This window comes from Mastacembelus armatus, chromosome 3 (genome assembly GCF_900324485.2).
Source record: "Mastacembelus armatus chromosome 3, fMasArm1.2, whole genome shotgun sequence".
In the NCBI taxonomy this organism is placed as follows: Eukaryota; Metazoa; Chordata; class Actinopteri; order Synbranchiformes; family Mastacembelidae; genus Mastacembelus; species Mastacembelus armatus.
This window is the reverse complement of record NC_046635.1, coordinates 13,714,760-13,742,276: the sequence shown is the minus strand read 5'-3', so window position 1 is coordinate 13,742,276 and position 27,517 is coordinate 13,714,760. Positions and strand designations below refer to the sequence as shown.

At 40.8% G+C, this 27,517-nt stretch overlaps 1 protein-coding gene across 1 annotated transcript in view; it reads left to right on the top strand.

The window, feature by feature from the left end:
• The window catches only part of spon1a (spondin 1a), a 135,908-nt gene that overhangs the window by 75,744 nt on the left and 32,647 nt on the right, over positions 1-27,517 (top strand). The window contains exon 7 of the mRNA XM_026320545.1: positions 5,709-5,773. Coding sequence (XP_026176330.1) covers positions 5,709-5,773 — 65 coding nt within the window. The remainder of the gene's footprint in view (positions 1-5,708; positions 5,774-27,517) is intronic.

Below are 27,517 nucleotides of genomic sequence, written 5' to 3'. Positions count from 1 at the left end.
TGAATACTACAACAGGAGGCATCGTGCAAGACCTCTCAGTGATTTGGTACCAGGAGAGCACGTATGGATCACTGATGCTAAAGAATCTGGGACTGTGCTTCAGAATCACACCAGTCCAAGGTCGTATCTGGTGGATGTACCTAATGGTGTGGTGAGACGCAATCGTCAGCATCTGATACCTCTACACACTCATACAAGTGAAGGAGCAGCTTTGGAGCAACAGGAACGGCCAAAGACAATCACTGAACAGGTTTCTGTATCACCTGAGAAAATAGCTTCAAAGGCATCTGGTGTGACAGCTACTCCGAGGACCAGGTCTGGGAGAGCGATAGTCAAACCAGATAGACTGAATCTGTGAACTGAGAAAAATGGAAAGAGGAGCTCTAACATAAAGATGGTCTGATATTGCTTTATGTATGTGAATAGGAACGAGTTGATGGTGATGTTTTGCACATTAAGAAACTTGAATGAGGTACAGAATAGTTCAGACAGTTTAAGTGTATTTGAGTAATAAGAGTTAATTGTTATAACGTTTTCTTTCCTACAGGATTTAGATAGGAACAGGCCTTCATCAAAAGAGGCAGAATAATCCTCTAAGGTCTGGTGAGACAAAGGTAGTCTACCCTTTGTTCTCTAAAAAGGGGAGATGTGGTGTCGTGTATAATGGAACATATATATGACTAAGTGTAAGGAGGAACCAATGAGGAGTGAGGGGGACATGAGGGGGTGACACACAGTGTGTGGAATAGGGGCTGGAGAATAATAAAAGCGTTTTGTGTTCAGAGAACTCACGAGTACAGAAGTATTCTTCATAAAATACGACATTCCTGGGGCCAGAGCGGGCGACATCGAGTCAAATCTGAAGCTGCTGGCTAAGGCTAATCGTAAATATGGGAAAATTGTTATTCACGTCGGCAGCAATGACACCCGATTACGCCAATCGGAGGTCACTAAAATTAATGTTGAGTCGGTGTGTAACTTTGCTAAATTAATGTCGGACTCCGTAGTTTTCTCTGGACCCCTCCCCAATCTGACCAGCGATGACATGTTTAGCCGCATGTCGTCGTTCCGTCGCTGGCTGTCTAGGTGGTGTCCAGCAAACGATGTGGGCTTCATAGACAATTGGGCCACTTTCTGGGGAAAACCCGGTGTGATAGCGAGAGATGGCATCCATCCCACTTTGAATGGTGCAGCTCTCATCTCTAGGAATTTGGCCGAGTTTCTTAGCCGACCTAAAGCCTGACAATCCAGGGTGGGGACCGGGATGCAGAGACTCAGTCTAAAACGCTTCTCTGCAGTTTCCTTAGAGCCGCCGCCCCCTTCAAACCACATAGAGACTGTGTCTGCCCCTCGAACATATAAATCAAACAAATCAGAAGTTAACAGAAGAGGAGTTATTCATAAAAACTTAATAAAAATTAAGACCACTCCTTTTATTGAACAGAAAAACAGAACTGTCAAATGTGGATTATTAAATATTAGGTCCCTTTCTTCTAAATCTCTGTTAGTAAATGATTTGATAACTGATCACCAAATTGACCTACTTTATCTTACTGAAACCTGGTTACAGCAGGATGAATATGTCAGTCTGAATGAATCAACCCCCCTCAGTCATAAAAATTATCATGTTCCTCGAAGCACAGGTCGAGGTGGAGGAGTAGCTGCAATCTTCCAGTCAAACTTATTATTAAACTTTCATCCTCAGAACAGTTATAACTCATTTGAGAGCCTCACTCTTAGTCTCTCACATACAAACTGGAAAACACAAAAACCAGTTCTACTTGTCATTTTGTACCGTCCACCTGTTCCTTACTCAGAGTTTTTAACTGAATTCCCTGACTTCCTGTCTGATTTAGTGCTTAGATCAGATAAAGTCATTATAGTGGGAGATTTTAACATTCATGTAGATGTTGAAAATAACAGCCTCAGCATTGCATTTAATTCTATATTAGATTCAATTGGTTTCATTCAAAACGTTAATAAACCCACCCACTGTTTTAATCACACCCTTGATCTTGTTCTGACCTATGGCATCGAAATTGAACATCTAATAATTTTTCCCCCAAATCCTGTTTTGTCAGATCATTCTTTAATAACTTTCGAATTTAAAATGATGGATCATGCAGCGTCTGGAAGAAAATTCCACTACAGCAGATGTTTATCCGACAACGCTGTTAATAAATTTAAGAAAATGATTCCATCTTTATTTGCATCTATGCCAAGTATAAACATAGTGGAGGGCAGCTGCCTTAATCCTACTCCCTACCAAATTGATCATGTTGTTGACAGCGCTGTAACCTCACTGCGTGAAACGCTTGATTCTGTAGCCCCTCTGAAAAAGAAGTTAGTGATTCAGAGAAGACTAGCCCCATGGTATAATTTACATGTTCGTACCTTAAAGCAGGCATCACGAAGGCTGGAAAGGAAGTGGCGTTCCACAAACTTAGAGGAAATTTTTCTAGCCTGGAAAAACAGTCTACTAACATATAAAAAAGCTCTCCGTAAAGCCAGAACTGCATACTATTCATCACTAATAGAGGAAAATAAGAACAATCCCAGGTTTCTTTTCAGCACTGTAGCCAGGCTGACAAAAAGTCACAGCTCCGTTGAGCCCAGTGTTCCCTTAGCTCTCAGCAGTGATGAATTTATGAGTTTCTTTACAAATAAAATCACAACTATTAGAGATAAAATTCAGCAGATGCTTCCTATACCTGCAATAAATGAATCTTTTACTACAGTAGCTCTTGAATCATCTGTAGGACCTCAGTTATGTTTAGACTGCTTCTCTCCTATAGATCTCTCTGAATTTACATCAGTAGTTGCTTCATCGAAATCATCAACGTGTCTCTTGGACCCCATCCCGACTAGACTGCTTAAAGGCACCCTGCCATTAATGAACTCATCTTTATTGGACTTGGTAAATTTATCTCTAGTATCAGGCTACGTACCACAGGCCTTTAAGACTGCAGTAATCAAACCTTTACTCAAAAAGCCTAGTCTTGATCCAGGTGTCTTGGCTAATTATAGACCAATATCCAACCTGCCATTTATTTCTAAAATCCTAGAAAAAGCTGTTGCTAAGCAGCTATCAGACCACTTACACAGGAATGAACTATTTGAAGATTTCCAATCAGGATTTAGAGCACATCATAGTACAGAAACAGCACTGTTGAAAGTTACCAACGATCTTCTCTTAGCCTCAGATAATGGACTTGTTTCGATACTTGTCCTCCTAGACCTTAGTGCAGCATTCGACACCATTGACCACAACATCTTATTACAGAGACTGGAGCATGTGATTGGTATCAGAGGAACAGCGTTAAAGTGGTTCCAATCCTATTTATCGGACAGATTCCAGTTTGTTCATGTCCATGATGAACCTTCCACACGAACAAAAGTTAGTTATGGAGTTCCACAAGGTTCTGTGCTAGGACCGATTCTGTTCACCCTGTACATGCTTCCTTTAGGATATATCATTAGGAAGCACTCTTTTAATTACCACTGCTATGCGGATGACACTCAGTTATATCTATCTATTAAACCTGTTAACACAAACCAGTTAACCAGACTTCAAGCCTGTCTAACTGACATAAAGGCTTGGATGACCAGTAACTTTTTACTTTTAAACTCGGAGAAAACAGAAGTCATTATATTTGGGCCTAAAAATCTCAGAAATAACTTTTCTAAAATTATAGCTACTCTAGATGGCATAGCCCTGGCCTCCAGCACTACTGTAAAAAACCTTGGAGTTATTTTTGACCAGGACATGTCCTTTAACTCACACATAAAACAAATTTCTAGAACTGCATTCTTTCACCTGCGCAACATTTCCTAAATTAGGAACATCCTGTCTCAAAATGATGCAGAAAAACTAGTCCATGCGTTTGTTTCCTCAAGGCTAGATTACTGTAACTCATTACTATCTGGATGTCCTAATATCTTAATAAAAAGCCTCCAATTAATCCAGAATGCCGCAGCCAGAGTCCTGACAGGAACTAGCAAGAGAGATCATATTTCTCCTATATTGGCTTCTCTTCATTGGCTCCCTGTAAAATATAGAATAGAATTTAAAATCCTTCTTCTCACATACAAATCCCTTCATAATCAAGCTCCTTCATACCTTAAAGACCTCATAGTACCATATTATCCCAATAGACCACTTCGCTCTCAGAGTGCTGGCCTACTTGTGGTTCCCAGAGTTCTCAAAAGCAGAATGGGAGGCAGAGCCTTTAGCTATCAAGCTCCTCTCCTGTGGAACCAGCTCTCAGCCTGGGTTCAGGAGGCAGACACTCTCTGTACTTTTAAGGCTAGACTTAAAACCTTCCTCTTTGACAAAGCATATAGTTAGGGCTGGCTTCAGGCAACCCTGAACCATCCCTTAGTTAGTTATGCTGCTATAGGCCTAGACTGCCCGAGGACCATCGGTGCACTGAGCTCCCCTACCCTACCCCCCCCCTTCTCTCCCACCTCATGTATATTCCACCATTGAATGTTACTAACCTTGTGCTCTCTCTCTCCCCTAGTTTGTGCTCTCTCCCTCCCTCTCTCTCTCTCTCTCTCTGTACCTTCTGCAGGTGTCCCTGGTCCTGGAGCTGTTTATCGCTGATGTGCAGTTACTGGCCCCACCAACTTGCAGTGTCTATTTGTTGTTTATTGTTGCTGTTCTTTTCTCTCTGCTCTATCCACTCACCCCAACCGGTCGAGGCAGATGGCCGCCCAAACTGAGCCCGGTTCTGCTGGAGGTTTTTTTCTTCCGTTAAAGGGAGTTTTTTTCCTCTCCACTGTCGCCAAGTGCTTGCTCATAAGGGAATTGTTGGGTTTTTAGTTTTAGTTTTTGTAAAGTGCCTTGAGATGATTTGTATTGTGATTTGGCGCTATACAAATAAAATTGAATTGAATTGAATTGAATATCCGTTTATTCACATGTAAGGATGTGATAACTGTCATTTTCATTGTGAAAGTGCACAGTGAAGTAAAGGGCAACAGAGCCTAATCTAAAGTTTAAAGCTACTACATCATTTTTAGACTATTTTCCCTTAATAAAAACCTTCATTTAAAAACTGCATGATGTGTTTACTTGTGTTATCTTTGACTAATATTTAAATTTGTTTGATGGTCTGAAACATTAAAGTGTGACAAACATCCCAAAAAATAAGAAATCACGAAGGGGGCCAACACTCTTTCACACCACTTTATATCTGTTCTCAGATATAAAAAAAATATTTAAAAAAACAACTGTAGAGGCAATCAATCTGCTCATTTATTTCTGACAAATGAAAATAAAAAAGCCTAAAATTGTTGTATTTTTTTAACTCATGTGATCTTTAATTTCTTTTAACGTTTTTTTTATTCCAACAGATTTTTAAAACATAATTTTCTGAATTATCTCGATGGATTTAGTTTTTAAGAGACACACTAGCTCCAGCAAACACTAAATGACTCACCTTCATTCCAAACTGGTTTCCATTGCCCTTTGCCTTTCATTCTGGCATTTATGTATGGATTTTGTCGGATTCCATAAAATTTTGGCTTGAATTTTTAAAAAAAAATCTTTGTTCTAGAGCTAAATCTTTGGAGTTCATTCCACTGACCATGAAAAAATCTGCTATTGATTATTTTTAGTTATTCACACGTAGAGTGCAATGGTTCAAAAGTCCTGAGTACTTAGATTGACGTTTTGTTTCTTTATATCTGTGTCTCTTTTATAGGGTGATGAGGTCCTAACAGTCATCAAAATGAAAGCTCAGTGGCCAGCCTGGCAACCGCTTAATGTGTAAGTAATATATCTTTATTGTTATATTTACCACAGATCTGTAACTAGCTTGTTTGCAGGTTTTTATTAAAAATTTCATACTAAAAAGGAAAAATTAGCATTAAATTTGTATGGAATTACATTCTAAAACATTTTCACAGTGCATTAATCCATCACAGATATAAAATGTGTCATAATTCTCATACAGAGAAATCTGAGAATCATTTGGTGGTTTTCAGAGTTGCAGTGACCAAGGTTATTGTCTCATGAATTAATATTTCTATTACATTAGTGTTATGTGTCGGTGGTGGTTCTGGAGAGAACGAGGGAAGAAGGAGAGGTAGGACCCAAATGCAGAACAAAATCAAGCTTTATTCCTCCAGGGATAACCAGGGCAAGGAAAAATGCAAAAAGCAGAGCTAAATGAAACAGGAAACAGAAAATCAGAGAATGAAACAGGAAACTCAAGAAAAAACGAATGAAATGGTAGAATACCATACAAAACCTTTGCAGTGTGCAATATGCAATAATGTTTCCACAAACACAAAGGAACCAGGGAAGTATTAATAGGGAGAAACCAAAAGATAATGGACAACAGGTGAAACTAATTCAGTTAATTTGTGTGAAGCTGCCGGGGACCAGCGCAGGGGAAAGAGGAAGTCTTTTCAAAGTAAAAGGTCCATTGGGGACAATATCACAACAATACCACAATATATCATCCTCCTAAACCAGCTAGCTCCTTTCTGACTGAATTTCTGATTTCTTATCTAATCTTGTATGACACTATTGTTCTCTCTGGTAATTTTAGTCAAAATGGTTTTATTTATTTTTTTATTGAGCAATATACACTGCCTGTCCAAAAAAAAAAGTCACCACCTAATAAAAGGTCAGAGACACTAATATTTCATTGGACCGCCTCTAGCTGTGATTAAGACACGCATTCGCTGTGTCATTGTTTCGATAAGCTTCTGCAATGTCACAAGATTTATTTCCGTCCAGTGTTGCATTAATTTTTCACCAAGATCTTGTGTTGATGATAGGAAAGTCGGACCACTGCGCAAAGCCTTCTCCAGCACATCCCAAAGATTAAGGGTTAAGGTCAGGACTCTGTGGTGGCCAATCCATGTGTGAAAATTATGTCTCATGCTCCCTGAACCACTCTTTCACAATTTGAGCCCGATGAATCCTGGCATTGTCATCTTGGAATATGCCTGTGCCATCAGGGAAGGAAAAAATCCAGTGATGGAATAACCTGGTCATTCAGTATTATTTAGGTAGTCAGCTGACCTCATTCTTTGAGCACATAATGTTGCTGAACCTAGACCTAGCCAACTTTAGCAACCCCAGATCATAACACTGCCGGCACAGGCTTGTACAGTAGGCAGTAGGTATGATGGGTGCATCACGTCATCTGCCTCTCTTCTTACCCTGATGCGTCCATCACTCTGGAACAGGGTAAATCTGTTCTCACCAGACTACATGGCCTTCTTCCATTGCTCCAGAGTCCAATCTTTATGCTCCCTAGCAAATTGAAGCCTTTTTTTCCGCTTAGCTTCACTAACAAGTGGTTTTCTTAAGGCTACACAGCTGTTCAGTCTCAATCCCTTGAGCTCCCTTTGCATTGTGCGTGTGGAAATGCTCTTACCTTCACTATTAAACATACCCCTGAGTTCTACTGTTGTTTTACTATGATTTGATTTCACCAAACATTTAAGTGATCACCGATCACAATCAGTCAGGATGTTTTTCCGACCACATTTCTTCCTCGAAGATGATGGTTCCCCACTGTCCTTCCAGTTTTTAATAATTCGTTGGATAGTTCTTAACCCAATTTTAGTAGTTTCTGAAATCTCCTTAGATGTTTTCTCTGCTTGATGTCTGTTTTGCATGTGATGGTGCCTCACTTGTGCTTGGCAGAAAGTCAGGTGTACCAACCAGTTTTCTGGGCATGTGGCACTGTATGAACCTGTATGAACCACTGTATGAAGTGTAGGTGATACTTTTGAGAAGGCTGCAGGTTTCAATCAATTTCAGCCTTTCTTTGATAAACTGTACAGCTTCTATTTTGCTTCTGCAAAAAACTGGAAAGTTGACTGCATGTTGTGAGACAGCAAATTTGGAGCACAAGATGGATAACTGTCAGCAGAACTGTGACAGCTCTCTGACATTACCCTGCCCTATACAAACACTTTTCAGTAACATCTGTGGACCCAAACCAAAGTTCTACAGAAAGAGTCCTGTTTCATTATTTATGCCTTCGGTTCTGTAGTCCAACATTTGTGCTCAACCTAGCAATCATATCTGATGCCTTGAAAGAACAGTCTGATTTCTCCCTCCCTGCAATATATAAGTTGGTTGGGTTGGTCTTGAATGAAGGGAAGGGAGTTGAGCCGGGTGGTTTCCGCAGAGCAGTATTTGGCGGTACAGGTTCCCTTGGTCAGGGGATCCGGAATGTCTGATTAGATAACTCAAGGGAGAACAGATGAGTAACAACAAAAACTCCTTCCCTAATTGGCAATCACGACAATCGTCATGGAAGGGAAACGTTGAACCAAACACAAATCTTCCATTGGGGTGTACTAGAGGATCAAAGTCTCAAGTCATTAGCTGAAGCGTGAACACAAAAATCCTCTGGAACAAAAAAGCAATCCTCTGCGCTAATCCATAAACATGAACATGTGTGAACAAACTTTGCGTAGGAAAGCGTCTCTGGTTGTTGTGTACCTTAAGACTGCAAAATCCTCTTCGCTAAACATGAAAACAAGAAGCAGGGTACATAACTTGGCGTGGTGATCTTGGCCTCTTTATTTAGGACTCACAAAATCCTCTAGGACAAAACATTTCTCTTCAATCAAGGAATAAGTATCTAGGTACATAACAAGGCATGGTATCCGTGAACACAAGAGCAGAGTTATTTAGTTTGTATGTCGAGGCAAGAAGGGCCATGTTCAGCAATATCCACCAACGGACCAGGAAACCTGGAGCAGTTCTATGCAGGCAAAACCAGTAAGTCATGGGTAGAATCAGCAGAGGTTTTACAGGCAGGGTTGGTGAAGAATTCACAGCAAGAACAACAATGATAACAGACAACCTGGCAATTTGTCCGTGGTTGAGTGAGGGTATATGAACCATGAGAGACAAACAGAAACACAGGTGAAAACAATCATGTAATCAGTCAAGGTGATGCAAAGCAGAAAAAAACCAGATCCTGTATGATACTTAAAAACAAAAGTATCTGATGGGCAAATGATACCGAGGCTTTGAAGCTTGTGTCACTCTTCCTGAAGCGGAGTGATTCGAAACGCTGTGTCGGAGCTTGTATCAAAACACCAGTGTCACGTGACTGATGACGTTGGAAGCTTCGAACGTCATCACTGTTTCGCTTCGCGCTTCATTGCTTCAAAATGTTTCAAAGCTTTTCATTGGCTCATAGTCTTTCAGTGTGTGTCATTGGCTCATGGCGTTTCAATGCATTCTGAGGCAATGACAGCTTGACAGGTTTGACAGATTTGAGTGGTTTGGTGCCATACCAGCTATATAAGATGCATCATTCTGCTTCAGGATTTGGAGAGTGAGAGTATTTTGGCAAGTTTTATGGCAAGTCCCACCAATAAGCGACGTTCTAAAGTTTGGGATCATTTTGATCTCAAGAGGTCTGAACTTTTATTGCTGTCATGGGATTGAAACAGTGCCAGTGCTTCAGTCGTGCTCTTCAGAGGTTGCTATGGCTTCAGTTGTCCACCAGATGTCACCGTCACTGAAGTCTCGAAGCTTTGAATCTTTTTCGGCACAACTGTCAGGAAAGCCTCAGTGCTTCATGAGGCTTCACTTGCCCACCACTACTAATCAGTGTATTGTTTTCTGTGAATGAGTGAACAAGATGACTTTCAAGAACAGGCCAGTAATTGACACTCACAGGGAAACAGAAGCCAAGAAGACATGAAACCAAATGCAGGGAGCAGGTAAAAGTCATACAAGGGTCTGGTCAGGACAAAATAGTACTACAACAGCACAATCCAGCAACTAGGTGAGGCAAGGAGCAGGTATATATACACTTGCCTCTCATGACTAACCTGAATCGGGTGTGGCTAATTACCTAATTGCCTAAGGAAGCCACATACACACACAGGGAAGATACACCAGAGGAGCGGAAAAAACTCTGGGAACTAGGCAGACACAGGTGAAACTAATAAAAACAGATGAACATAAAGCTACCTGGGATAAGACCAGGCAACACAGGAAACAGAACTAAAATAAAAGTCTGACAAAGGAAGTCCAGAACATGGATCATGACAGGTGGTACAAATATACGATACCATACGATCTCTTCTTCTTTTCCTTTCGGCTGCTCCCTTCAGGGGTCGCCACAGCGCCTCCATTCAACCCTATCCTCTGTATCCTCCTCACCTACACCAACTATCCTAATGTCCTTCTTCACTACATCCTAGAACCTCCTCCTTGGTCTTCCTCTAGGCCTCCTTCCTGGCAGCTCTAACCTCAGCATCCTTTTACCATTGTATTCACTGTCCCTCCTCTGAACATGTCCAAACCATCTCAATCTGGCCTCCCTGGTTTTTTCTCCAAAACATCTAACATGAGCTGTCCCTCTGATGTACTCATTCCTGATCCTATCCGTCCTCGTCAGTCTCAAAGAGAACCTGAACATCTTCAGCCCTGCTACCTCCAGCTCTGCCTCCTGTCTTTTTCTCAGTGCCACTGTCTCTAAACCATACAACATTGCTGGTCTCACCACTGTCTTGTACACCTTTCCTTTCATTCTTGCTGTGACACTCTTTTGTCACACATCGCACCTGACACTTTCCTCCACCCATTCCAACCTGCTTGCATATGTCTCTTTACTTCTTTTGCATACTCTCCATTGCTCTGGACTGTTGACCCTAGATACTTAAAATCCTCCACCTTCTTCACTTCTACTCCCTGTAACCTCACCGTTCTTCTTGAGTCCCTCTCATTTACACACGTACTCTGCTTTACTGTGGCTAAGCTTCATTCCTCTCCTTTCCAGAGCAAACCTCCACCTCTCTATATTTTCCTCCACCTGCTCCCTGCTCTCACTACAGATGACAATGTCATCTGCAAACATCATGGTTCACGGAGATTCCTGTGTAACCTAATCTGTCAGCCTGTCCATCACCACAGCAAACAAGAAGGGGCTCAAAACCGATTCTTTGTACAGTCCCACCTCCACCTTGAACTCTTCTGTCATAACTACAGCACACCTCACCACTGTCTTACAGCTCTTATACAGTGGTGTGAAAAAGTGTTGGCCCCTGTCCTGATCTCTCACCCCCTTACACGTTTGTCACAGTTCAATTCCTCAGATCCTCAGATCTTCTTCTTCTTTTCCTTTCGGCTGCTCCCTTCAGTGGTCGCCACAGCGAATCATCTGTCTCCATTTAACCCTATCCTCTGTATCCTCCACACCCACACCAACTATCCTCATGTCCTCCTACAATATATCCTCTTTGTTCTTCCTCTAGGCCTCCATCCTGGCAAGTCTAACCTAAGCATCGTTTTACCAATGTATTCACTAGTCCCTCCTCTGAACATGTCCAAACCATCTCAATCTGGCCTCCCTGGCATTTTCTCCAAAACATCTAACATGAGCTGTCCCTCTGATGTACTCATTCCTGATCCTATCCGTCCTCGTCATTACAAAGAGAACCTCAACATCTTCAGCTCTGCTACCTCCAGCTCTGCCTCCTGCCTTTTTCTCAGTGCCATTGTCTCTAAACTGTACAACATTACTGGTCTCACCACTGTTTTGTACACCTTTCCTTTCATTCTTGCTGACACTCTTTTGTCACACATCACACCTGACACTTTCCTCCACCCATTCCAACCTGCTTGCACATGTCTCTTCACTTCTTTTCCACACTCTCCGTTCATTTACACACATGTACTCTGTTTTACTGTGGCTAATCCTCAATCCTCTCCTTTCCAGAGGAAACCTCCACCTCTCTATATTTTCCTCCACCTGCTCCCTGCTCTCACTACAGGTGACAATGTCATCTGCAAACATCATCGTCCAAACAAGAAGGGGCTCAAAGCCGATCCTTTGTGCAGTCCCACCTCCACCTTGAACTCCTCTGTCACGCCTACAGCACACCTCACCACTGTCTTACAGCTTTCATACATGTCCTGCACTACTCGAACATACTTCTCTGCCACACCAGACTTCCTCATACAAAACCACAGCTCCTCTCTTGGCACCCTGTCATATGCTTTTTTCCAAAACTACAAAGACACAATGCATCTTCTTCCGGCCTTCTCTGTACATCTCCACCAGCATCTGTGGTACTCTTTCTTGGCATGAAACCATACTGCTGCTCACAAATGTGACTCATCAGCTAAAGTCTGATAACACTGTAATCAGCACAAAATGGGCTACAATAATATGTGAGCAGCAAGTTTATACATGATTGTGTTTTTGAGATAACAGTGTTTATGCATGGTTAGTGAAAAACTAAAACGTTTTAGTCACTGAAATAAGATAATAAAACACAAACAGAACATTGGTTCACAAGACTTTGGAGAAATGCATCTTGTAGGCTAAAGTGTTTACTTCACAATGATGTGAAAGTCATCTTTTTCACTCATTCACAGTAAACAATACCCTGATTTAAATTTTCTAAGACACTTTTTGTCCAGAAAGGCCATATAGAAGAAGGTGTGTCTCAGGATGAATAGTCATATGATTTACTTGAGAGGACAAAAGACGCATTCAACGACCAGACAAAGATGCGCATAATGAGCCTTTCAGTCAATGTCGCTGAGAGGGGATTAGTGCAGCACAATACAAAACAATGCGGAGCCAAACGTTCGTCATTTTAGTTTTTACTCTGAGGACAAACTAAACTATTTGTCTCTGTGTGGAATATAAGAAGCGCTTTTTCACCTATGTAACGCGCCATCATCCAAACGCACAGAAAAAGTGAGTAAATTCTATGATGCAGTTTGATGTTTTATGTCATTTCTCGGGGGGGTGCACATATTTACCTGGTTCACCTGAGATTATTTACATGTGAACAGTGAACAGTGTACAAGGCAGGACCGCATTACCTGTAATGAGGTGAGACTTCGCGACCGATCGGGTATGGAATTCGTATTTGTGATCCGCATGTTTGATTTGGCGGAAATCTTACGTCGGATGCCCTTCATGACACAAACCTCTGAATTTACCCGGACTTGGGACTGGCACATGAAGACACTGGATTGTGCCCCACTGTGATTGCAATCCATTACCATATGATCTCAAATTACGTAAAGGTTCATCTGGTAAATGATAGTTTGTTATATTCAACAGAACATCATGATCAGTAGTATCAAATGCCAAACTCAAATCCAACATTACCAAGATGAAGCACTTCAGCATTCATCAAGAGTTCACTGGTGACCTTTAAGAGGGCCGCCTCCAAACTGTGGTGTTTGCAAAAAGCAGAGTGGAACTTTTCAAAGATGCTATTAGCTTGCAACACATCCAGCAATTGCTCAGAAACAATTTTTTTCAGAATCTTGGACAATGGCACGATAGTTTTCTGGATGAGTTTAATGAATTAGGATTCCTTAAAACTGGTTTAATGCATGCAGTTTTAAAATAACCTGGGACACAAACAGATGAGTGTCTTGTTCAACAGCAGGTGATTTGTTCATTTTTAACAGGGGGAATGGCCAAGTGGGAATCACCCCCCACCTGCATCACCACCATGCACACTTGTAAAATGTACACCACCTAAAACAAATTGTTCCGGGACTCCTTAACCATAACATTTATAATTATACAATTCCATTTTATCCAGTTGTCTTCTTTCTCTCCCTACTATAATTACATTTTATAGCTGTGTATTAAAGTAATCAGTAATTACACCTTTAAATTTTATGCAGTGGACTGATTTCATTCAGGTTTTCCTCATGTTTCTCACAATACAAGCAGGGCCATTTCAAGTGAAATGACCCCTTGGAATTTTAATGTATGAATTCCTTAAAGGATAGCTTAATATAGCCAGTTAATGTTGTCAGGAAAACACACAAATTTGTTTTCTTTACTATCATTATTAATATTTAGCTGCTCATAACAGACTCTGTATTGGCTCATAGTCATGTTTTTGCTGTTTATTTTCACATGCTCTTGCCTGGAGGTTGCCAGCTAGTTTTTTCTGAAGCCAAGACTTCACATAATGTCTTGGGGAAATGTGTTTCACAGGAGGGGCAACACATTTAATAGAAATCAAAGCTGATAAGCTTTTGAATTCAAGGCTGGCCCTCATTCCACTTATTCCACTAATATTCATTTTGCTGATGCCACGTTAACATTCTGCAGTGGGCACAAGTGTGTTGACAGCTTGCAGCAGAGGGTGTAGCTGCTTTGGAGGCCTACATTTCTCACCATTAACCTTGACTATGTTTATGTATTCCCTCATGCCTCTCTGTGCCTCTCAGCTGTCAAGCTTCAATAAAGTGCAGAGCTCCAGCACTTCTTCACCATATTTCACCCCACACTCCTTTGGCCAGTTGGAAAGCTCCAGAGTATTAATTTTGGCAAGAAACTGCTGATATTTGTCTCTGTTTTGCAACTTGCCTGGTAGACACTGATAGACTTCCAGTTAATATATTGAAAAACAAACTCTGGTTCATTGCATGGTCATATCTCAAATTTGTTTGTTCTATTGCCACTGTTTTAAAGATGTTTAACCCTCAGGGGTCAACAAATGCGCCGCCGCGTTTTGTGGCATCTTTTCCTGATAACGCAGAAAAGAACTTAAATTACTCTTTCAGTTTTGATTGTACAGATAAGAGCATTATATCGTTCGAATCTGTAAAGGGTCTACTCTTATTTGTATACACTCATAATAATACGAAGTGCTTCCTCACCCGCATAGCATGCCATTATCTAAACGCACAAAAAAGTGCGTAAATTCTATGATGAAACTTGACATTTTATGCCATTTCTCGAGGGTGTGTACATAATTACCTGGCTCAGCTCAGATTATTTCCATATGAACAGTGCGCTCAGTGCAAGGTGGGATCACATTAGCTATAATGAGGTGAGACAGGAGAAACCGTACCACTCCTTACTTTCATATGGATACATTCTTTGTTTTTGACTTGAATTGTTTCATTTAAAAGAAGATATTTCAAGCTTTCTAGGCATATATTTCTCATGTCTTTGAGGCAAGTATTCACTGAGATTCAGGTTGTTTTATTTATGTGTCTGTGAAGAGAGATGACAGAGACAGAAAAGACAGAGAGTGCACTCTGTCTGCTTTCTTTATTTTACAAAAGCACAGCGTTTTGTTGTTATAAGTGTATACAAATCAAACTAGACCCTTTACAGATTCAAATGATATATTGCTCTTATCTGTATGATCAAAACTGACGGAGTAATTTAAGTTTCGGTGTTCAGGAGAAGACGCCACAAAATGCACCAGTGTGTTAGTCAACACCTGAGGGTTAATAGTCTTCGAGTTACCCCTGTGTGTTGAAAATTGTCTGATCAGCCATTACATATGTTCCCCTTTGTGTTAAGGTGTCAGGTCAGGACAGGTTTGTTTTTGTCATTTTGTTGCGAATACAAATCATTACTTTTCATTTAATCTGTATGACTGTAAGGAGTGGTACGTTTTCTCCTGTCTCACCTCATTATAACTAATGAAAACAGCGTTATAACTAATGAGGTGTGATGTGGGTGAAGAAGCGCTTTGTATGCTCCAGACAGCGACGAATGGTTTAATTTCTCCTCAGAGTAAAAACGTGACTCAGATGACTAATGTTTGCATCCGCATTGTATTGCAGTAATTCCCTCTCAGCCACATTCCTGACTGAAAGGCTCATTATGTGGGTCTTTGAGTGGGTGTTTTGTGTTCTCAGGTAAATCACATGACTATTCACGATCAGACACAGGGACACACCTTCCTGCATATACCCTTTCTAAATAAAAAGTGTCTTAGAAAATTTAAATCAGTGTATTGTTTTCTGTGAATGAATGAAGAAGATGATTTTCACAACGTTGTGAAGCAAACGCTGTTGGCTACAGATGCATTTCTTAAAAGTCTTGTGAACCAATGTTCTGTATGTGTTTTATGGTCTTATTTCAAAAACTTTTTGTTTTTCACTAACCATGCATAAACGCTGTTTTCTCAAAAACACAATCATGTATAAACATGCTGCTTACATATTGTAGCCTAGTTTGTGCTGATTACAGTGTTATCAGACTTTATCCATTAATATGTTTAAAAGCAACTGAAAAAAGCACAAATGTCAGGGCATGTCAAAACTTGTCCAGGGCCCCAAAACACCCTCAGACCCCTGTGGGTTAATAAACTAAACAAGCCTAACCAAATTTTAAAATCACTCTCTCCACTCCCCCTTGAAGTTGGAAACGCTTGGTGCAGTCCAATTGGCCACTTCCTGCATTTATGACCTCTGCTCCCTGGGATGAATCTTTTGCTCAAGCAACCCAAGATGGTTCTAGCAGCAACAACACCAACCAGTGACCCCTTCAGCACTGGTAACTCAAATGATATAATAGACAGATTTTATGTTAACAAAAAGTACAAACTAATCTGACAATGTACAACAGTAAGCTAAATAGCATATAGAAACTAATGTACAGTCAATACCAAATAAAATAAATATACTACATTAAACATATGTGTGATCTTTGTATCTTTGTGTGCCAAAATGAAACTGTAATGTGTAACACTAAAAATCAATATAACTGAAGAAAATTAATTTAACTATAAACTAAAGAAATTAATGTGTTTAGTGCATGAGGGTTACCAACATTCAATGGATGGGTGTAGGTAATTTAACGGACCTTTACCTAGCATTTCCCGAGCAGAAAGAATGACATGATAACATCTTATCTTATCTTTTAGACCCAAATGCACCCAAATCCTGCCTATTCAGGAGCTATGATATTCCCTGATATTTTATATATATATATTTTTTTAAAAACAATAAAATATTGGCATTCCAGCCCCTAATTTCCCCTAATACTCCCTCGCTGTAGTTTCCCCAGCTTGCGATAGATGGGCCAGTTCTTGTACAACGCATGTCTTTGTCTTTTCTGACCAGAAGGGAAGGGAGCAAATGAGTGAAATTTTGAACATTTTTAGCAGCAACTTTGTGTTTAAAAGCAGATCTTTGGCTTTAAAGTTATAGATAGGAGTAATGACACTGACATAACAAAAGTCATTTGCAAGCATTGGTAAGTTCCAACATGGCATTCAGGCCGCACGACCAATTGTGGGTTCACCTACAGTAAAAAGTTTTCAGTCTCCACACAGCTGAGGCAAACGGCAATTCAGTGGTGCATTTTTTTTTCTCTCCCAAGATATGTGCCCTTATAGTGTTGTAAAACCCAGGCTTGTTAGACTGATTATTCTGCCTGCCTGCCATGATCTGCGTGCACCACGCGGGAGCATGCACTTTTTCATGTTTATAGTTTATAACAATTATGCACTTTTCAATAAATTGTAACATGAAAATTAAAATAGTTACTCAGTTACCAATATATTGAGATCTGCCTGCCTATTATTAGATTACCTTACTGTTGATTACCTTAAATGACCTTACTGTTGGGTGGGCATCATTTTTAAAATGATGTTGAGTATTGCAATGTATGGCATTATATCAGTGTTGATTTCGTTGATTAAATATTTTTGTCAATGACAAGTTTTCACTGACGAAAACAAGACAATAACTAAATAAAAATTATGTGATGGTGATGAAAACTATAATTAAAATATATTTACATACATTTTTGTTAACTAATAAAAACGAGACAAAAATGTGAGTGAGGGACATTTTTGGAAAAGATCCAATCAGAATTAAGCTTGTAAGATGCACGCATATTTGAAAAGTAATTGATCCACCTAGCGATGCGAGATGCGCAAGTATACAACATCATCTTGAATATATTGGGTATCTGTCTGACTTAAACTATAATGAAATGGCAACAGCTGAGAGAAAACAAAGAGAAGATACCCACATATCTTCTCTTCAATGTCACGTTTGATGCAATGGCATTACTGCCAAATACAGTTTTTCTTTTAAATATTTTGGAGTTTCACTTTTGCTTTAAAGAATGAAGAATGTCATATGCAAGTTATAAACAATGCATATCTAATTTTTGGTCTTTTATGGAAAGGCCATATTCCATATATTTAATGAAACTTGTTTTTATTTAACTTTAATTTATAATATTTTGAATATTACAATAGTGATATTATAATATAATAATACATATAATACATAATACAATAAATTACACTTAATATTTTAGTCGACTAAATCTTATGCTATTAATCGATTAAAACTAGACTAAAACTAAAACAAAGCAGCAGCAAAATATGACTAAAACTAAAATTGCAATTTAGTCATAAGACAATGACAAACTAAATTAAAATCTGCTGTCAAAATTAACAATGCATTATATATTGCTACTGTATCATATCGAATTGTATAGTATTGTACTGTACCACACTGTATTGAGGTATGTATGGTATTTTTGTTTAGAGTTTAGAGTACTGTTTTAGAGAGTTGTTGATTCAACTGTATAATCGTTGCGGAGGTTGTAGGTAATGTTGCTGTAGAACTGTACTGTATTATACTGTGAGGTGTTTCTCATAATTATGTTCATGAATGGAGGATTTACTATAGGACTCTTGTATTGTATTTCATTATTTTTAAATAAATGTATAGCGTTATAGTATTAACTGCCTACTGAGTGTATATTTATGTGGGAATTTGGGGGTGGGTTGTCACTTAAAAAAAGTTTTTCAGTTTGAGTTAATGGTTTCATTATGATTCAGTTTTTCAAACTGACATTTTTTAAGGATGGCTATGAGTGAAATCTTCCAGCTTTGCTTTGACAAATGTAAGAAAAAGAGCATCAGAGAAAGAAAAGCAGTAACTATAACGACTAGGGTGTGAGGTGTTTCAGTAAAGCTTCTGAGAAGATAATAGTTTAATAATATTACTAGTACTTTTTAGGTAAACAATGTGGTTAAGAACCAATATGTGTACTGCAACAAACTTCATCATAAAACACAAAGCTGCAGAGATGTAGACGCAGAGTAAAGGTGGGCGATAAGGAAAGAATGTGGGGAAATAAATGACAGCCATTATCACATAGTTTGCATAGTATGCATATCCGAGACATATGCATACTATAATAGGGAAAGAAAAAAGAAAAGGAAAGAAAGCATAACAACATATTTATCAGAAGTGAGGCCATATATACGTCTTTCAGTACATATAAGAATCACTGGGTTAATAGTAATAAATCAGAAAAATCATAAGAGTAAAATATAATGAGCACACACAAGGTTTTAAATACAGCAGTGTAAATTTCAACTAACATTTAACAATTAATTATTTGACTGTTCAAACTGTGTCTGTATGTATGTAGTTTATTAAACCACTTTGGCACCATACTGCATATTCACAGAAAAATCGCTGTTCTTTTGTTAAACAAAGCTGTTTCAGTTAAGCTCACAAGAGTGTCGATATTCTTAAGACAATGTTCATGTTTATGACTTGATATTCCTTTAACCACCATATCATTTAATAGCCTATACACAGAAAATACGTTGAGCAAAGATATGATTTTTAGTTTTCTAAAGTTTAAAAGCTCTTCCTGCTGTTTTTAATTGCTAATGTTTTCCATTCGGCCTCTATAGTCAGGCTGTCACTGATCCTGAAATACCGTAGGTGGGGCAACCAGTAAAGTTCACACTTTATCAGAGCTTTCTGCCCTTATAGGTGTCTGAGGCAGTTATTGTTCCTGTCTGTCTCCTCACAAATTCAAAATAGTACTGCTGAGCTGCAGCAGGAGCAAGTGAGGCTCAAGATGTATTAAAACCGGCAGTTTGGCCAAAGGCACTTACATATACACTACCCATCAAAAATTTAAACGCAACTGATAGGAAAAATGTGTCCAAACGTTTGGCTGGTAGTACTTATGTTTCCTACAGTCCATGAAAATGGCTTTTTCGTGAGAACCATGTTTTACATATCCATAGTGTAAGCCAAACTGTAAGGAACTTACTGGCTCCATAGTTGGTGGAGAGTTGAAGTTTTATACGCTAATGTCAAATTTTAGTTAGTGAAGGAAGAAATATTATAAATATATATTTTTCTTTTTTCATTTGAAATACTCATTTTGAGCCTCATTCGTAGCCATGAGAGTGCCCTCCTGTAATATCTATAATATGTAAATAAATGATATGTAATATCCCTCCGAATACCTGTAAGTATTAGAACACAAAGCATATTGTGTTATGATGGCTGTGTAAGATGAAATGAGGCTGAAGCTGATTAGTTTCTTCATTTTTTAATACCAAAAGATGGGAGGTATTTTCTCAGGTAAAAACAGAGACAGAATTCCTATTCAGAACTTGACATTTAAATTTTAGTTATCTCAGCTCTATCTCAGGTCTATCAGCTAGCAAGCATTAAGGTAGGTAGCAGGGCTTCATTTTTTTTTTTTTTTTTTCATTTTTCATTTTTATCAAGCTCACACACAGTCACTAAGAAATCAGCACCAAATCCTTACACAAACCACATTCTCAAGTTAGATAGCCTGTTTTTCTTAGACTTTAATGAAAAAAAGATCACCCTCTTCACAGAGATTCTGATAAAAAAAAACTCTTTGCTGCACCATGTCTTCCTACTCTACCAAATCGCACCAGATATACTGTACTGCGGCTGCTTCCTCTTTTTTGTCTCACTGCTAAATTCCTTTTCTTTAGTCCACCCCCTCTGTGTCGTTTCTTTCACTTTATATCCATGACACTCTGCTGGCTCCTTGTTGTCTCCATACTTCCACTCTCTCTTGCCACACTTACATCGCTTACCCGGATGTAGCTGAACATCCGGGTAAGCGAATCACTTTTGTCTTGCAGGTGTGTCGTGTTGTGTGTGTTGTGTGGTTCGTCTGCAGACTGGCGGCAGACTAGCTGTGGTTTGGCACACCTGGGAACCGGCTAGACTTTGAACGGTTCACTGGCTGCTGCATTCCGGTGCTGGTCGGGTACCTTTCTGTTTTGACCGGTGTTTGTTGCTATTTCCTGACTTAGCGCTCGTTGGCCTACCGGTTAGCTTAGCTAGCTAGTTAGCTTGCTAACATGGCCTCTCCCTCTCTCTCTCTCTCCTGCTCGGTGTGCCACATGTTTAGTTATTCCTCTGCCTCCTTTAGCGATAATGATACCTGTATTAAGTGTAAGGTTCTGTTAGCCTTGGAGGCGAGGATCACTGATTTGGAAGCGCGGCTCCGCACCTTCGAACAAAAGCCAGCTAGCCTAGCCCCGTTAGCTGGTGTGGAGCCACCGAGCTCAGGGTCTGTTAGCGGTCCAAGGGCAGCTCCGGAGCAGCCCGGAGAATTAGCCTGGGTGACGGTCCGAAGGAAACATACTCCTAAGCAGAAGCCCACGGCTCATCACCTGCCTGTTCATGTTTCTAATAGATTTTCCCCGCTCAGCGACACACCCGCTGAGAAACCGACTCTGATAATTGGCGATTCCATAGTCAGGAACGTGAAGCTAGAGACACCAGCAACCATAGTCAAATGTATTCCTGGGGCCAGAGCGGGCGACATCGAGTCAAATCTGAAGCTGCTGGCTAAGGCTAATCGTAAATATGGGAAAATTGTTATTCACGTCGGCAGCAATGACACGCGATTACGCCAATCGGCGGTCACTAAAATTAATGTTGAGTCAGTGTGTAACTTTGCTAAATTAATGTCGGACTCCGTAGTTTTCTCTGGACCCCTCCCCAATCTGACCAGCGATGACACGTTTAGCCGCATGTCGTCGTTCCGTCGCTGGCTGTTTAGGTGGTGTCCAGCAAACGATGTGGGCTTCATAGACAATTGGGCCACCTTCTGGGGAAAACCCGGTCTGATAGCGAGAGATGGAATCCATCCCACTTTGAATGGTGCTGGCTCTCATCTCTAGGAATTTGGCCGAGTTTCTTAGCCGACCTAAAGCCTGACAATCCAGGGTGGGGACCGGGATGCAGAGACTCAGTCTAAAACGCTTCTCTGCAGTTTCCTTAGAGCCGCCGCCCCCTTCAAACCACATAGAGACTGTGTCTGCCCCTCGAACATATAAATCAAATAAATCAGAAGTTAACAGAAGAGGAGTTATTCATAAAAACCTAATAAAAATTAAGACCACTCCTCTTATTGAACAGAAAAACAGAACTGTCAAATGTGGATTATTAAATATTAGGTCCCTTTCTTCTAAGTCTCTGTTAGTAAATGATTTGATAACTGATCACCAAATTGACCTACTTTATCTTACTGAAACCTGGTTACAGCAGGATGAATATGTCAGTCTGAATGAATCAACCCCCCTCAGTCATAAAAATTATCATGTTCCTTGAAGCACAGGTCGAGGTGGAGGAGTAGCTGCAATCTTCCAGTCAAACTTATTATTAAACTTTCATCCTCAGAACAGTTATAACTCATTTGAGAGCCTCACTCTTAGTCTCTCACATACAAACTGGAAAACACAAAAACCAGTTCTACTTGTCATTTTGTACCGTCCACCTGTTCCTTACTCAGAGTTTTTAACTGAATTCCCTGACTTCCTGTCTGATTTAGTGCTTAGATCAGATAAAGTCATTATAGTGGGAGATTTTAACATTCATGTAGATGTTGAAAATAACAGCCTCAGCATTGCATTTAATTCTATATTAGATTCAATTGGTTTCATTCAAAACGTTAATAAACCCACCCACTGTTTTAATCACACCCTTGATCTTGTTCTGACCTATGGCATCGAAATTGAACATCTAATAATTTTCCCCCCAAATCCTGTTTTGTCAGATCATTCTTTAATAACTTTCGAATTTAAAATGATGGATCATGCAGCGTCTGGAAGAAAATTCCACTACAGCAGATGTTTATCCGACAACGCTGTTAATAAATTTAAGAAAATGATTCCATCTTTATTTGCATCTATGCCAAGTATAAACATAGTTGAGGGCAGCTGCCTTAATCCTACTCCCTACCAAATTGATCATGTTGTTGACAGCGCTGTAACCTCACTGCGTGAAACGCTTGATTCTGTAGCCCCTCTGAAAAAGAAGTTAGTGATTCAGAGAAGACTAGCCCCATGGTATAATTTACATGTTCGTACCTTAAAGCAGGCATCACGAAGGCTGGAAAGGAAGTGGCGTTCCACAAACAGAGGAAATTTTTCTAGCCTGGAAAAACAGTCTACTAACACATAAAAAAGCTCTCCGTAAAGCCAGAACTGCATACTATTCATCACTAATAGAGGAAAATAAGAACAATCCCAGGTTTCTTTTCAGCACTGTAGCCAGGCTGACAAAAAGTCACAGCTCCGTTGAGCCCAGTGTTCCCTTAGCTCTCAGCAGTGATGAATTTATGAGTTTCTTTACAAATAAAATCACATCTATTAGAGATAAAATTCAGCAGATGCTTCCTATACCTGCAATAAATGAATCTTTTACTACAGTAGCTCTTGAATCATCTGTAGGACCTCAGTTATGTTTAGACTGCTTCTCTCCTATAGATCTCTCTGAATTTACATCAGTAGTTGCTTCATCGAAATCATCAACGTGTCTCTTGGACCCCATCCCGACTACACTGCTTAAAGGCACCCTGCCATTAATGAACTCATGTTTATTGGACTTGGTAAATTTATCTCTAGTATCAGGCTACGTACCACAGGCCTTTAAGACTACAGTAATCAAACCTTTACACAAAAAGCCTAGTCTTGATCCAAGAGTCTTGGCTAATTATAGACCAATATCCAACCTGCCATTTATTTCTAAAATCCTAGAAAAAGCTGTTGCTAAGCAGCTATCAGACCACTTACACAGGAATGAACTATTTGAAGATTTCCAATCAGGATTTAGAGCACATCATAGTACAGAAACAGCACTGTTGAAAGTTACCAACGATCTTCTCTTAGCCTCAGATAATGGACTTGTTTCGATACTTGTCCTCCTAGACCTTAGTGCAGCATTCGACACCATTGACCACAACATCTTATTACAGAGACTGGAGCATGTGATTGGTATCAGAGGAACAGCGTTAAAGTGGTTCCAATCCTATTTATCGGACAGATTCCAGTTTGTTCATGTCCATGATGAACCTTCCACACGAACAAAAGTTAGTTATGGAGTTCCACAAGGTTCTGTGCTAGGACCGATTCTGTTCACCCTGTACATGCTTCCTTTAGGATATATCATTAGGAAGCACTCTATTAATTACCACTGCTATGCGGATGACACTCAGTTATATCTATCTATTAAACCTGTTAACACAAACCAGTTAACCAGACTTCAAGCCTGTCTAACTGACATAAAGGCCTGGATGACCAGTAACTTTTTACTTTTAAACTCGGAGAAAACAGAAGTCATTATATTTGGGCCTAAAAATCTCAGAAATAACTTTTCTAAAATTATAGCTACTCTAGATGGCATAGCCCTGGCCTCCAGCACTACTGTAAAAAACCTTGGAGTTATTTTTGACCAGGACATGTCCTTTAACTCACACATAAAACAAATTTCTAGAACTGCATTCTTTCACCTGCGCAACATTTCCAAAATTAGGAACATCCTGTCTCAAAATGATGCAGAAAAACTAGTCCATGCATTTGTTTCCTCAAGGCTAGATTACTGTAACTCATTACTATCTGGATGTCCTAATATCTTAATAAAAAGCCTCCAATTAATCCAGAATGCCGCAGCCAGAGTCCTGACAGGAACTAGCAAGAGAGATCATATTTCTCCTATATTGGCTTCTCTTCATTGGCTCCCTGTAAAATATAGAATAGAATTTAAAATCCTTCTTCTCACATACAAATCCCTTCATAATCAAGCTCCTTCATACCTTAAAGACCTCATAGTACCATATTATCCCAATAGACCACTTCGCTCTCAGAGTGCAGGCCTACTTGTGGTTCCCAGAGTTCTCAAAAGCAGAATGGGAGGCAGAGCCTTTAGCTATCAAGCTCCTCTCCTGTGGAACCAGCTCTCAGCCTGGGTTCAGGTGGCAGACACTCTCTATACTTTTAAGGCTAGACTTAAAACCTTCCTCCTTGACAAAGCATATAGTTAGGGCTGGCTTCAGGCAACCCTGAACCATCCCTTAGTTAGTTATGCTGCTATAGGCCTAGACTGCCCGAGGACCATCGGTGCACTGAGCTCCCCTACCCTAACCCCCCCCTTCTCTCCCACCTCGTGTATATTCCACCATTGAATGTTACTAACCTTGTGCTCTCTCTCTCCCCTAGTTTGTGCTCTCTCCCTCCCTCTCTCTCTCTCTCTCTCTCTCTGTACCTTCTGCAGGTGTCCCTGGTCCTGGAGCTGTTTATCGCTGATGTGCAGTTACTGGCCCCACCAACTTGCAGTGTCTATTTGTTGTTTATTGTTGCTGTTCTTTTCTCTCTGCTCTATCCACTCACCCCAACCGGTCGAGGCAGATGGCCGCCCAAACTGAGCCCGGTTCTGCTGGAGGTTTTTTTCTTCCGTTAAAGGGAGTTTTTTCCTCTCCACTGTCGCCAAGTGCTTGCTCATAAGGGAATTGTTGGGTTTTTAGTTTTAGTTTTTGTAAAGTGCCTTGAGATGATTTGTATTGTGATTTGGCGCTATACAAATAAAATTGAATTGAATTGAATTGAACTTCCACTTTCTCTTGCCAGGTGGCTTCCTAACAACTGGAGGACTGCTATGATGTTCTGCAGGGTTATATTTGATTATCAGCTAAAAAAATGGACAGAAAAGAAAAAAGAAAGCTGGTTGTCAACGCTGTGAAATAAGGAGCTTTTTTATTTCTGTCACTCCCAGAACTACTTACTAGGGTTTATTGCAGTTTAAGTCAGCATAGTGTGCTATAGTAGTTTGGCAAGTCTTGCCACACTTCTGGGCTATCCTCTGTCCTACTATGTAGCTACAATACAACAAAGGTTTTTGCATAAGTGAAACATGAAATATAATTATGTGGCTTTGTGCTCAGATTGACTGAAGATTAGCATAAGTACTGCATTAGCAAGTCTGACTACATGTCCAGTACTTTTTATGCTTTGAGTGTTCGAGGGAGGAGGACCCACATGCAGATACATGAATCAAAAATGGTTATTAAATGGGTTTGGGTTGGATGAGACGTGAAGAGGTAAGGTCCGCAAGGTGAAGGAGCGCAGGTGGCGGATGAGAGGATGGCGACCTGCGGAGAAACCAGATGGTGCCGGTGGTCCAGGATGACCGAACATGCGACCCAGCAGCATTCCTGGTCCGTAACCCTCCCAGTCCACCAGATACTGCAGTCCACAACCCAGTTGGCAAACATCCAGCGGACGGCGGACCGCGTAGGCCGGGGCATCATTGATGAGCCGGGGAGGTGGAGGGTCGTGGATGGAGGCTGTAGCTCACTGGTGGAGACCGGTTTTAGCTGGGATACATGGAACATCGGGTGGATTCTCATGGTCGAGGGCAAGGATAAGCGGACTGCCACAAGGTTGACCAGGTGAGTGATCCTGAACAGGCTGATGAAACGTGGCAACAGCTTCTTCGCGTCAGATCGCAGGGGAAAGTTTCTGGTAGATCACCAGACAGACTGTCCCACTTCATACTCTGGTGCAGGGGTCTGCCAGGCATTTTGTGCCTTGGTGCAGCGGAGGGCCACCCGGGCCTGTACTCCGGCCCATTTGAAGCACTGGAGGTGATGCTGAATGGAGGGCAGTTCCTTCCCAGTTCCTGAGAAGGGAAGAGAGGAAGTAGGTAGCCGATTGAGGCCTCGAAAGGGGTCATCCCAGTGGTGGAGCACAGCTGGGAATTGTGGGCGTACTTAAACCAGGGGAGGGTGGAACGCCAGGAGGAGGGGTTGGTGGCAGTTAGGCACCGGAGGGCAGCTTCCAGCTCCTGGTTCGCTTGTTCACACTGTCTATTGGTCTGAGGATGGAAGTCAGAGGACAGGTTGACCAATACTCCCAGTGCCTTACAAAATGCCCGCCAGACCCTCAATGTAAATTGTGCCCCATGGTCATTAGACCACGTCCTAGGGGGATTCCATGGAGCCGAAAGATGTGCTCCATGAGGAGTCTGACCGTCTCTAATGCTGTGTGCATGCCGAGACAAACTCCCTAATGTCTGCTTCCATCGCAGGCCACCAGAAGCGTCGTCTGATGATGTTCTGCGTCCTTGTGACTCCAGAATGACAGGCGGGGCCCATTGCAGCACCTGTGGACAAACAGACAGTTAGGAGGCTACCCCCCCGGGTCGGATTATTGTCCAGCCTCCTGGACTTTTACCTCCGCATCCCACGTTATTGCGACCACCACACAGTGTGGCAGTAGGATACTGTCTGGTGGAGTGTAGGATGTGAGAACTGGTGGGAGAGGGTATCGGGCTTCAGGTTGCGAGAACCAGGCTGGTAGATGACCGTGAAATGAAATCGGCTAAAAAGCAATGCCCACCGTGCCTGGCGCGAGTTCAGCCTTTTGGCAGTCTGGATGTACTCCAGGTTTTTATGGTCCATCGAAACTATGAAAGGCTGTTCCTCCCCCTCCAGCCAGTTCAATTCAATTCAATTTTATTTGTCCCAAATCACAATACAAATAATCTCAAGGCACTTTACAAAAACTAAAACAAAAAACCCAACAAATCCCTTAAGAGCAAGCACTTAACACTCTTGGGTCTGAGGGGGTTTTTGGGGCCTGGACAAATTTTGACATGTCCTGACATTTGTGCTTTTTTCAGTGTCTTTTA